Here is a 13,180-nt window from a genome sequence, read left to right on the forward strand (position 1 = left end):
TATAAACCTAAATTACAATATATAAAATCATTTAAGGAAAAAAAAAAACGGTTACATCTTCTGAATTTCACTATGGATAATACGATTAATAAAACATACATGCTGCAAGAGATGTGCACAGTTAGCCAGCTAAAATGTTAAATTCAGGCATCAAAAAAGCAGGCACAACATAAAAAAAAACTAGTTAACTTAAATGTTTATCAATTTTTATAAACACAGGCCTGAAATCCTGGTCAAATACTCTTAAAAACTTCAATAAAAGTAGCTTGGCTGCTGACTTCCTCTGAGAGCTTTCCCCCGGCTCTTCACCAGACATAAACATTAGCAGTTAGCATGATGTAGAAACAGTGCAGTATGGCAGTATTGGGAAGTAGAAAATGAAATAAAGTTGTGTGTAAAGTGATGAGTAACCACATGAAGCATGATATTGTCCAGCAGAGCCATTCTCTTGAACATGACTTGTCAAGAACAAGAGGCTTTCTTCAAACTTTGCACTTACATCCACTCTGACTCAAAGATAAATGGATCTGATTTCAGAGGTCAAAGGTCAAGCTTATTGTGTCACATCCCTCACTGATAATTTTCTATGAATCAAGCTACCACAGAAACCACCCCAGCCCTTCTTTCACTTGACTGTCACTGTTTTGCAATTACAGACCACATAGAGGCATATAACCTCCAGGTGTGTCCTCTAATTTCCATCTTGTGTTCATAGGGAGGGCAGTTTTGTAAATATCTTAGTTCTATTTGTTCATAGTCTGGTCCTTGGTGGGGAAACTCACTTGGCAGATGTTCTCCTTCATGGAAGCTGGACCCCCTCGGTCCCCAATAATCTTCCTTGAGGGTAAAAGTGGGTCATCACACAGCGACAGCTCATCCTTCATGGAGGAGAAGCTGTGATCCAAGCTGGATTGGTCACCCTTGAAAGTGAGAGATTTTATGAAACTAACTGCACCTAAATTTACCCTAATGAACACCCTATTATCATACATTACATATGTCTATCAAGTTTTTACGTGCAAAAAAGAAAAGAATGCAAGAATATTGAGTTTTACAGCATCGTGATTTTTACAAATAAGCAGACTGTACTGTGCAATAAAAAAATACATTTTATAATACCATAGTTAGTGCCACACTTCTTGTATTATGTACACCAGAGCACATGAAGGGCCAAGGTTTCTGCCTGTTTAAAGGCAGGTTTTCTTTGCCACACTTCTGTTGCCAAGTGTATCTAAGTGCTGTTCTCATGGTGTCTTGACCTGCTTTAATAAGTTAAGTGTCTTTGTGAATCAGTGCTTTACAAATAAAAAACTATTAAATGTCTAATTAAATGTTGCCAACACTTCTGCACACTTATGCTACAACATTCGATACATTACTTCAATACTTCATAAAAACAGTATGATGATTAATCAAAGATGGCCGACCTCTGACTCTACTGTGTCCTTTCTGGCCTCTTCATCTTTAAAGTCGTCTGTTTGAGAAGCTTCAAAGTCTGCCATCTCTGTCCAGGTGGATTCAGGCGGGGTCGGTGCCTGAGTGGTGTGAGCAGGAAGAGGAGGAGGAGGGTCTGTCTGAGCGGAGGAGGCAGGCGTACAGGGGAGAGACTCTGTAGTTGTTGGAGTGGAGCTGAAGGCTGTTTGATGTTTACTTTTTGATTTTAAAGACGATGCAGAATCTGGAAGACCAAAAGTCGAGACAAAACAAAACAAACTGTTAAAGAGGTTGTTGAAAAGCATTTACCTAAAGACAAAACACTGACAGAAAATGTACGTTTAAAACTATTAAAACATTAATCATTTCTTCTGGTTGAAAATTATCAAAGCTTCAGTCTGTTTCATTTAAAAAAAATGATTATTTTACAAAATGAAAGAATATCATTTTAAAAATCTGAAAATAGTGGGGGCAGATGACCAAGTGGTTAGGTTTCACACCACATGGTGCTACATGGGTGACCCAGGTTCAAGTCTGGCCCTGTCTCTTTCACCACATGTCATCCCCACTCTCTCATTCCTGTTTCTAGCTTTTTCCACTGTCCTATCTCTCCAATAAGGTCAGTGAAGCCCCACAATAAATCTTAAACAATAATATATATATTTTATTAAATAAAATTAATGTTTGTATTGAACAACAGCATAAAATTCATAATTAACTGACCTGATTGAGGAGCAGAGTTAAAGTTGTTCTTCAGTGCTTTGACCTGTAAGCAGAGAGATCATAATCTGTGATCAAATCATTCATTAAAAACCTCCTTTAAAACACTGGCTCTCAACAGGGGGCTCAGGACCCAAACAGGGGTCGCGGGGCGTTTTCAGTGGTCGTGAATTTGTTTTATAAATACTTTTGTTCAATAATTTAAGTTTTTGATGGCAGAGAGAAAATAAAACAGACTTTCCATTTTTATTTTCTTGAATTATTCAAGAATTTTCTGTGAATTTACCCATATTCATATGTGATTTTATCTATGATTTTTAAGGAAACCTGAGGTACTTTTCTTTGGGTATTTCTCACAAGAACTTTTTGTACTCTTCTCTGTGACTTTTTCTCTAAATATTAGAAAATTTACAAGGAACAAGGGACTTTCAGGACTTTCACCTGAAACTTACAGCAATCTCCTCCAGTAATTTTACTCCATGAATGGAGGGGAAATTTTCCAGAAGGTTTTTGGATTTTATTGGAGATTTTTCACAGAAAGTTTTAGAAGTCTTCTATGATACTTGCCTGGAAATTTTATCCCTCCTTCTTTATACTATGCTTCTTATTTTCTTTAGTTTTTTGTCCTGTCTGGGGTCCAAACGGCACTATCTTTTATTAAAAAAAATTGATTGATTGACAAATGTATAATAAATTTGGGTCATATGGAACCTATGGTTGGTCCCAAGGATATTACTTTAAAACCTTCCTGATTATTAATAACAGTTTTGGTCGGCAGAAATAGGAGAAAAAATGAATCCTTTAATCATAATTGCTTTTCCTCCTGATCTTCACAGAAAGTGTCTTTTTTACATTATTGCATAGGGGCTGTAGCAAGATTCACGTATTCACGCCATGTAGAAAAACTAAGGCACATATAAATGACCAAAAATAATACTTGTAAACTGAAACAAGTCTCTCAACAAAATCACTGGCATTGATGTCACTATAATTTTGGTCTGTAGGCAGTTTCGTGTAGACATTTAAAAGCATGATGGACTTTTCAAGTTAAAAAGGGTGATAATATCCCAAATTAGAAAAATTAAATTTAACTTTGTTCTGTACAGCAAAATGAAGCAAAAACTGGAGTAATTATTATAAACAAAATGATATGTCAGTGTTCTACCTTCTTCTTATGGACTGGCAATGCCTCAGCCTCCAGACAGTACTCCAGGATCTTCTGAGTGGGTTTCCTCTTCCTCTTCTTCCCTAACACAGGAGCATTTCCTGTGAGTTAAATGTTGAACAGAAAGACTTAGTCAGTGGGATCCCAGTCTCTTTGGTGTGTGACTTCATACGCACAGGTGGGTAGATGTTTAGGAGTTATTTGTTGGACCATCCAAGGGAAAGTTAAGGATGTGAACACTTCTTCTACACTCCGGATATCTAGGCAGCCCAAAAGCTTAAACCTCTAGTGATTAACATTTTTAACTGTGTACTTCTGATTCTGCAGCTACAGATGGGGACGGTCTTTTTGTTTCCAAACCCTAAAGGTAAAACCAATGAGTGTTTAAAATATGGATAGCACAAGAGTAAGAGAGAACATAAGTCAAAAGTCTTATAGCACATTTAAACACAGTTTTAATTATTACTATTTTCACTTTTCAAAATGGACACACTTAAACACTCAAGAGAGTTGAAAGAAATTAAAAATTGACACAAAAAATCAAAAGGTAAGCCTATAAAAGTATGTAATTTCTAAAGCAAGGGCATCAGTCCTCAAATATGTAATTCATATCTTCTGAGGACTGCTATTTTATCAAACAGGTAAGTTATGTGACGTTTCACTTCACCCTCTGCTGTCACCAGCCCCCTAACAGGAAACTAGTGGAACTACAACTATATGGCCACCTGTGCAAGGGGGCCCTATTGGTGTAAATGTGCATGAAAAAAGGGACAAAAATTAGATTAAGACAAAAAAAAAAGATGCGATGTATAAGGTCAAACACCAATCTTTCATTGGCCAAAAAGGGTGTGCCATGCAGCTCCACCAGTCATCACAAACTGCTGGCTGGAGATTGGCTTCAGTATTGTACAATGGAAAGACACTAAGACATAATGTCCATATTTATATATAGTCTATAATGCATGGTGTTCCAAATTTGTTGTTTCAGATCTTAAACAGCCTGCACTGAGTCCTGAGCTCAACCCCATCCAACACCTTTGGAGTGACTGAAACAATGACTACAGCACAGACCTAACTGTCCAGTAACAGAGGTGCCAAACCTCATTCATGCTGTGTCTGAAAGAGAGCAAATCTCTGCAAAAATAGTATCTAAAATATTGCCCACAGTATTCCCAGAGGAATACTATTGTTGTATCAGCCAACTATAGCCTGAGTGTTTTTATTAAATGCACAACAGCCACATAGTGACGTAGTGTGTGAATGAGGCCAACATCCTTTCAGCCACATTTACCAAGGGGACTTTTCTCCAGCCTACTTTATGCAGCTTCAATTGCAGTTAAGCTGCAAGGAAATACACTTATAACTCTCTTACCGTTATCTTTGACGAGCCCTTCTGATGTAGATGAATCAGCTTCAGGAGGAGGGGTTAGTGTGTCGATGGAAAGCACCGGTGCCTCTTGGGTTGACATGTTTTCTGTACTAGGTATCTGTAGTTCAGAGGGCGTTGCAGCAATTTCTTCTGGAGGGGGAGTCTGTATTTCAGGGATTAAGTCCAGTGATGGGTGCTCATGTGTGTCCTTCTCATATTCTGGGAGTTCAGACGTAGGCGTAACAGGCTGGGTGGCCTAAGAGAAGAAATTATATGATTATTTGGTCAATCTTTGATAAAAGTACTAAGAAGCTGCCAGAAGTCATACAGGTTGCTCAAGGCATCAGTCTAATATATATTAACAGTATAAGATCTTCGTAGGATTTTTACCTTTCCAATTAACTGGAGAGGCTTTTTGGTTTTCTTCCTGTTGGAGAAAATCTGATCATACTCTTCTGTCCACTCAATCAGCCTCTTGCTCGGTTTTCTTATTCGTTTATGAGCTGAAAAAGATTCATAAGAAAATAAAACAACTTTTAAAGTATTTTCTTCATGCAGTGATGGAGGTTATTGTATATAGTATATGCATTCAAGTAGGACAGGGCAATTAATCAAAAATTAGATTAAATTGCAATATGGCCTGTTGCAATTTTCAAATCGCAGAAGGTGCAATATTTCTTTAAGCTGAATTTTGGGTCAAATAGCAGTTTAGTTCTTTTTTGCAGCAGAGATGTTATGCACTACAGATCACACAATCATCCACAGGCAGTTGTTTTTAGAAAAGTCATCTAAAACCCTACTTTTTGTACGTTTTTCTTATCAAATATGAGACTGGCATAAAAATGATACCTCCCTTTAATATATCAATTCCTATCCAATTTGCAATATGAGTCAAAATTATCACAATTAAAATACAATACAATAACTTTATTAATCCCTGAAGGGAAATGTATTTGTCTGGAGTCTCATCTGTTTATGGTAGAATTATATACTCTTATTGCTGATGATATGAAAGATCTTCTATATCTTTCCGTCCTGTGGCGAAGAGAGAGGAGCTGTCCATGACTGTTGTTTCTTTGGTCATTTAGGGAGCTATGAAGTGGATGATCCATGTTCCCCAGAATTAGATATTTTCAATTAAATATTTTTCTAAAAATTTCAGCTCTAGTTTTATCCAACATTGTGTTGGTTATGATACAGAATGATTTATTGCTTGTGTTTGTTGGTAAAAACAAAACAAAAATAAAAAGAACAAACATAATATAAGGAACTTAAGAAATAATCGCATATCAAATTGCAATTGCAATACTTGGGAAAAAAAAATCCCAATTAGATCATTTTCCCAAAATGGTTCAGCCCTACATTCAGGTATATTTTTAATTTGTTTAACACACTGGTACAAGTTGGCTTTAGACAAGTCTGTAAATTGGAGTATATTACAGACTTGAATTATCCTGTGTGAATGTGCAGCAGCAAACACTGAGGCCAGGGGGTGATGCACAACTCACAGAGGTCTCCAGGTAATACTAATCTCATATGAAAGGGCCCAAAGAAAAGTCCAACTACTTCAACAGAGCAATACATTTTCCTCTGTCCAGTCAACATATCACCAAAACATGGCTCCACAGACTTTTTTCAAGGCTTTTTCTTCTTCTTTTCAACATACCAACAGATATATGTGTGTCCCTGGTAGGTTCTCAGTCATCTGGTTCATACACATTAACAGTTTTACACATCAGACAACTGGCCTTGGTTAAAAGGTTTTGAACACGTTTTCAGATTAAAACATAAGCAGCTTTTTGCAGAAGTGGTGTAACTTTATCAAAACTTCTCAACAAAGTCCAGTTGTCTTATTGATCAAGTCTAAAGTAAACATGATTGTAACTACTTTGTTGTTGTTTAAAACCATTCCTAGGCTCGAGATATACTTGCTGTTAACTATGCATTCGTGGACACATCATGCATCATGGCTAGCACATGCACCCTGCATTGTTCTGACACATTGGCTATGCACAGTCTTAAAAATGAACACATCATAGATGCAAAACGCAGTGTACGCATCTGTGGCAGTGGTAGAGTAGACGTGTGACAATCAGCGCAGCAGCAGGGACAACAGAGGATTTTTAAAAATCTTTTGTAGAGTTTTATAGAGAATATGGGGACATTTTTGCCTCATTTTGACAGGTCAGATAAAGAGACTAGAAACACACAGGGAAAGACAGCAGGGAAAGAATGCACCAAACCGTGCCACTACAGCGAATGGGTGATCCACCAACCAAGCCAAACTGGGGTCCCTGGTGAAAGATTTGAGCAAACTAATAGGCTAAACCAAGTCAGCAATTCTCCAAACTTTATGATGTGTTACTGTCAAGGCACAGAAACATGTCATTCTAACAGGTTCGGCCAGATAAATTTGGTTGCATAAGCCAACATTTAAACCTGTAAAATGTCTTAAATTAAGATTGGTGTTACAGTTCAACAAGTGACTATGCAAAGAGCTGACTTTCGGTCAAGTGTGTCCATGGATGTTTGTGTTAGTTCAGTTAGTCATGAAATACATATCTAGTGAGTATATTTTTAATACAATCATTACAAAAAACTACAGATGGTTATTCACAAAGACTCTTTCTGTTTTTATTAGCTGCTGTAACAATGACATCTGACAGCACAGCCAACTGGAGGTCACTAATTAACACAGTAACAGACTGAACCAATACACCAGGAGTGTTATCTATGCACATAGAAGAAAATGGAAAAATAAGTGCAAATGGTGTGTTCTGACCCCCATTCATGAATCTGAGCTGATCTGATGTGACATCACAGTGACCTCCTCAAGTGTCTCCATGTTTGTAGTTTACATCCCACACATTAGCTAGTCATATATGATCTGAGCTCTCTCTTTTGTTTTCCTCTATTAACAAGCATCTCATATGGGCAAATATATTTACAAGAATACTTACAACTGGACAAACGCATGGATGCAAGGTGAAACAGCAAGAAAAGCTCCTACCTTTTACATACATAATGATCATGTTTCTATAAGTTCTAAGAACATTTATGGAGGTTGACTGACTAGACATCACAGCTGAAAATATGCTCTGTATAACTGTGAGTCTTGCTGAATCCAAAGATATTACTGTGTTTAAGAAATGACTGAGCTATGACTCCAAGTGTCTTTTTACAGCTAATCAGAGGCCAAATTGGGGTCAACCTATAATAACCAACCCTCCAATTTTAAGAGTTCAAGATGCATTCTGTGTTTTCATGTTGATGGAAACACAATTGTTTAATTATTCCTCTTAACGAGACTGCACTCACCTCTTGCTGAATTGTCACCCTCTCCAGTGTTGTGCATCAAGCTTGTGTTTGTCTCAGTGTAGTCTGCAACAAGGCCGTTAGGCTTTTCTAGACCCGGCGTCGTGCTGCATCCCCTCTGTTCCAAAGGCACCATGTTTTGTAGATTCTCATGTAGTCTGCTCCAACTTTCTTCCATGTCCTCAACGACTCCTTCACTTCCTCCACTCTGCCTCTCCCAGCTGCTGGTCTCAAAGCCCAACAGGGACTGAACTCTTGAAGAGCAATCCACTGATGATGCAGAGTCCCTAGATCTTGGGGACTCCAGGCCTGGGACACCAGGTCCAGACCTGGCAGGATGACAAGGCACTTTGCGACTGGCTTTCTTTCTCCCCCCAATGAAGCCACCCCTTCTATTACAGGGTCTCTTTGACATTTGATTTGTTTTGACATCGTGTACGATTTCAATTTTGTCTGGACTGGAATCTGAAAGGTTGCTGACGTTTTCCACTGCTTGATTGTGAATTGCTGGTGTAGTCTCTCCTGGCATCACTAATGGTTCCTCCTTCACATGAGCACTTGGCGGCCCAATTTCCAGTTCCAAAGGGGTCCCTTCTCGCTCCCTAGTGTCATGCAGGTCCTTCAGCATCATGAGAAAAGTGCTGAATTTGTAGTTTGTGTCTGCTTTGAAAGAAATGGGTTTGCCATTGCTTTCATTTGACAGAGATTGGAAAGATACTTCCTCTACGTTTTTAAAGGCATTCATAAAAGAAAATGGTGAGGATGGTGATGATGGAGAGTGTAAATCTGTGGACTGATCCTCCTTCTTTGACCTTGACCTTGAAGTTAGGGGTATGAAGTCCATTGGTGGAGTTGAAGATATCGAAAGGTCCTCATCTTCACTCTTGACATCAGTTTCAATGTCAACTGACTGAGATGTCACGGGGGAAGTTTCAAAGCTAGAAAACATGTCTTGATCATACTCTGCTTTGTCTTTACAGTCGGATTTAAGTTTGGTCCCAGGACTCACAGGAGAGTTATCCCCAGATTGGCACACAAGGTCCTTTTTTTGGACCTTTTCACGCTTCTGCTGCTCTACCTCCTCTTGTGCCTTCAGGGCTTTGGTCATCAGCCGACCACTAGCAGGGAGGTGAGCAGGCTGCTCTTGCAGAACAACTTTATTCACCTTATCTGGAATTTTCTTTAAATTTTGGATGACTTTCTTGGATTTCTCAGAAGACAGGCTTTCTGACAGGGGAGCATTCTTACATACTAAATGCCCCTGCCGATGGGAAGGTGGAGAGGTTGAATGAAAAACTATACTAGAGATTGAAGTGGTCTTTCTTTTTGAGGTGCTAAACTTGTCAGAGAACAGACTTGTTATGATAGAAGTGGAAGTTGTTTTACATTCTGACTGGTCTGACTGGTTGGAGGATAAGGAAGTCTTATCATTTGGGCTTGTATCTAAAGCAGGCATCCTTTCCACTTCAGGGCTACCTGACGTATCGGGAATAATTGAAACACTGGACACATCAACAGTCGTCTTATGTGATGAATCTGAGAGAGAAGGAATGTCCTTCTCACTACTTGTTGAATCTGAGAGAGGAAGACTATCCTTTCCACATTTTGATTTTAACTTTTTAACTAAGACTTTCTCAGGTTCGGGACTGATTGCCTTATCAATGGAAACACTTTCTTTTTCAGAAATAGAATCTGATTGTTTAGAGGAAGTTTCATTCCCCTTAGTATCTGGTGTCTTTTCAGTCTTTGTTGATACTGGTTCATCAGTAGAGCTTATTGTTAGACTGGAGTTTAGAAATCTCTTACCCTTTATTTCCTTGCGTATCAATTTAACAAAAGGCAGCCTACACTTGGAGACCAGACTTGCGTGCCTTTCTAGCCTTGCCAATGCATCAGCTGTATCAGCATTTATACTGGGTGCTGGTGTCTTTTTCTTTTCTTCTTTATCTGTTAGTTTGTCTTTTACACAGACCTCTTTATCTGTCATGGCGTCTGAATTTTCAGTTCGACTAGCACTTTTTGGACTCTCTGAACACCTAGATTGGTCAGTTGAACTGACCGTCTTACAGGGCTCGACAGACTTTTTAAGACTTGAGCTCCCAAACTGGTCAGAGGCTGGTCCAGTTGTGGTATCTGTTGTGTTACTGTCCATCCTTTTTCCCTTTAAATGTCCCCTCTTGTTAGAGGACACACTGGTCTCAACAAGGGTTGGAGATTTCTGCTTTTCTGATGGTCCTGTCTGCTCAGTGGGAATGCTACTTGTACTAAGAGGCCTACTTTCAACTGGGGTGTTTTTACACTTCAAGTACCCCGATGGTTCAGGTTGCGGATTTGTTTCAGCAGGTGCCACAGTCTTTTGTTTGTCTGACAACCCTGACGGGTCAGAGGACCCACCACTGGATGAGGAGGCACTAGGAGCCAGTGTCTTTTTACCAATGACAGATGAGCTCTTTTTCTTGCAGGGCACTTTACAAAACAGAGTTCTGTCTGGCATTGGGCTGGTCGTTTTGGGTCGTCTGTCTTTGCCTGATTTGCTGAACCAAAGACCGCTCTGTATCTCTGGCAGCTTCTTCGTCTCTTTAACAACTGTAACAGATGGCTGACTTGGAACCAACTTTTGCTGACGTTCAAGTGCTTTAGGACACAAAATCTTGGGGACTGAGTCGAGGTCAGAATACGGGCACTCTCCATTGTCTCTATCTGATTGGTCAGGGCTACTATGTAAAGTCTTTTTAGAGTTTTTCTTACTTCTTTCTTTTGACAATTTACTCGTTTTCTTCTTGCCAGGGGGTTTCTTTAAAGTGCTTGGCTTTGCTAGAGTTGTTATTGGGGATGAAAGTGAACCATTTGTCATGTGCGATGTCTCAAGAGGAGAAGGGGAAGTAGGGGGTGGAGAGGTTGGAGGGCTTTTTTTCGATGTTTCTAGTGTTGAGCTAAGAAGGAAGGATTCATCGATGTACAAAGAAGAAGATGAAGCCATTTTTGGTCTCTCTTCAAGAATAGACTCTGCCTCAGCCACGCTTGTTTTCCAAGAGTCCTGAAAGCGCTTTGGAATCTGCAGAAAGACAAAGACAATCACTGATAAGTTTTCACACTTTGAGATAGTTCTTTTTCACCACCAGCTTTGTTATTTTATGATGTGCAAACATGTTAAGGTTTCTCAAAAATTTTCTTCCAACGCAGATGTTTTTAAGCCATGCAAGTAGTGATTCATCATTCATAGAGCTGGAATTACAGTGCATCTGATGTTCTGATCCCTTTGCTTCCCCCGCCGGTGCAGTAAGCAGAGCTGTTCAAACTCAAAGCCACCATAGAAAGGGTTGGTTGCTTTGTCCTCCACCCAGGTTACCTCCACAGGCTCCCCAAAGGTCCTGATATAGTAGAGCCTACAGGGCCGATCACTGGGCTCTAATGAAAACAAAAAACATCTGGTTCAATCTCATTGAACTTGAATTCAAAGTGCATCAAGCTGCACAGCAAGCAAAGGAGTACATCAATGGACAGAGTGCTCTTTAAAAGGGATGGGATCATTAATTTTTAACAACACGGATACCCTAATTGATACTCTTTATCGCTACTACTATTTTTTTGTTGTTTGGTGGAAAGATGGGACTATAATACAATTCTAATATTAGTAGTAAAAGCTGAGTAGAGCTCTAGTAAGACAGCTTAAAAGGTGTTATATCAACTTAAAGACTGCCTTCACAACTGTATTTGTTCAAATTTTTAATCAAAAACTGGGTTTCTTTTTTTTGATGATAGATTTGAACAGCATTAAGTGTGATTAGTTAATTAGTGCAATAATTTTTTAAACTTTAAGCATTGCATACTTCATAGTCCCTTTCAGAAGACTGAAAGCCACGTCAGCGTCCCTCTGCAACCACAGTGATGTAAAATAAGTCCACCACTGCTCCTTAACGTCTCTTAGACAGCTCAGAGGGCAGATCAAAAGTCATCTGAACCTTGTGTTTTCAAACGTTTACCTTTTCACTTTTATCTTTTCAATCCATAACAGGTTCATTTTTCTGTGGTTAAGTTCCTGCCATAAGCTTTGATCTACCCAAAGTTCCTTATTTTATGTCTACATAAAAACAGGGCTGTATCCTGACAGAAAGTCTTATACCCAGGTTTCGGACAGTTAAAAAATCCATAACGAAAAAAGTTTTCTATTGTTGTTGTTTTTAATATATTTTGGGGCTTTTTTGCCTTTATTACAGAGAAAAATTGTGGAATTTAAAATTGTGTCAAAAAGGGAGATTAATCATGATTAATCACTGAAAATCCTGCATTGATCTGGGTTCGAAATTTAATCATCTGACAGCCCCAATTTGACTGCATTACAGAATGCTATTTAAATTTGCCTTATAGTCATTTTACTGAGCGGAGCTTGAACACATCATGAAGTAACGATCTGTCACCTCTCCAAGTTAAGCAAATAATCTTATTCTTATTTCAACATTTGATCAGTCCTTAAACACGGACTGAGTAGAGTGTTATGAGGGCATACTACTTACTAGTGTTTTTTTTTTTTTTTTTTTCAAGCCAACAGTCAAAGGTACCAAATTTTGGTTTAATCTGGTGCAAAATTCTGATGTGCTTTGAGCTTATGTTTCCCTATCAAGGACAGATTCATGTTTTTGCAATTATAAATAATAAAATCACGTTACAGTACAGAACCAGTGAGACTCAACAGCAGCATGGATAAACTAAAACATTATTGCTTTTCAGGTTTAGAAAAATGCAGAAGCAGGTTCTTACAGAACTGGGTTTTGATCTCCATCCCTATTCTTAATGCAATTTCACTGACTTACTACACTACTCAACTACAAAGAAAAAATGTTCAAACCTGTGCCCAGATTTTTAGCATGAAAAGCTGTGATTCACCCGAACCATTATTAAAAAGGTGAACAAGGAGAGAAAATAACCCTAGCACAAATGTAAGGATATTTGTGTTTGGTAGATTATTTCTTTGTTATACAGTGCTTCTTGGCAATAGATCTTGGATACCGTTGGAAAGCCTGTTCCTTCAATAGGCGCAACCCACATGCTCAGCTCTACTGCTCATTGCACAAATGCATGTATCTTACAATGTGGCACCATCTAAAAGGGAAATAAACAGGCTTTCCAGTGGTATAAGATTTTTTTGCCAGGCGTGTTATCAACGTTGCATTAAGCAT

General features: G+C 38.7%; 1 protein-coding gene across 5 annotated transcripts in view; it reads right to left on the reverse strand.

Moving 5' to 3' along the window:
* nsd1b (nuclear receptor binding SET domain protein 1b) overlaps positions 1-13,180 on the reverse strand; it is a 45,571-nt gene that overhangs the window by 13,582 nt on the left and 18,809 nt on the right. For all 5 annotated transcript variants that reach the window (XM_041801263.1, XM_041801261.1, XM_041801262.1 and 2 more), the window contains exons 4-11: positions 11,239-11,411; positions 8,007-11,058; positions 5,079-5,191; positions 4,692-4,944; positions 3,320-3,420; positions 2,158-2,200; positions 1,428-1,678; positions 783-920 (exon numbers count right to left, since the gene is read on the reverse strand). In XM_041801263.1, coding sequence (XP_041657197.1) covers positions 783-920; positions 1,428-1,678; positions 2,158-2,200; positions 3,320-3,420; positions 4,692-4,944; positions 5,079-5,191; positions 8,007-11,058; positions 11,239-11,411 — 4,124 coding nt within the window. The remainder of the gene's footprint in view (positions 1-782; positions 921-1,427; positions 1,679-2,157; positions 2,201-3,319; positions 3,421-4,691; positions 4,945-5,078; positions 5,192-8,006; positions 11,059-11,238; positions 11,412-13,180) is intronic.

Source organism: Cheilinus undulatus, linkage group 12, assembly GCF_018320785.1.
Source record: "Cheilinus undulatus linkage group 12, ASM1832078v1, whole genome shotgun sequence".
NCBI lineage: Eukaryota > Metazoa > Chordata > Actinopteri > Labriformes > Labridae > Cheilinus > Cheilinus undulatus.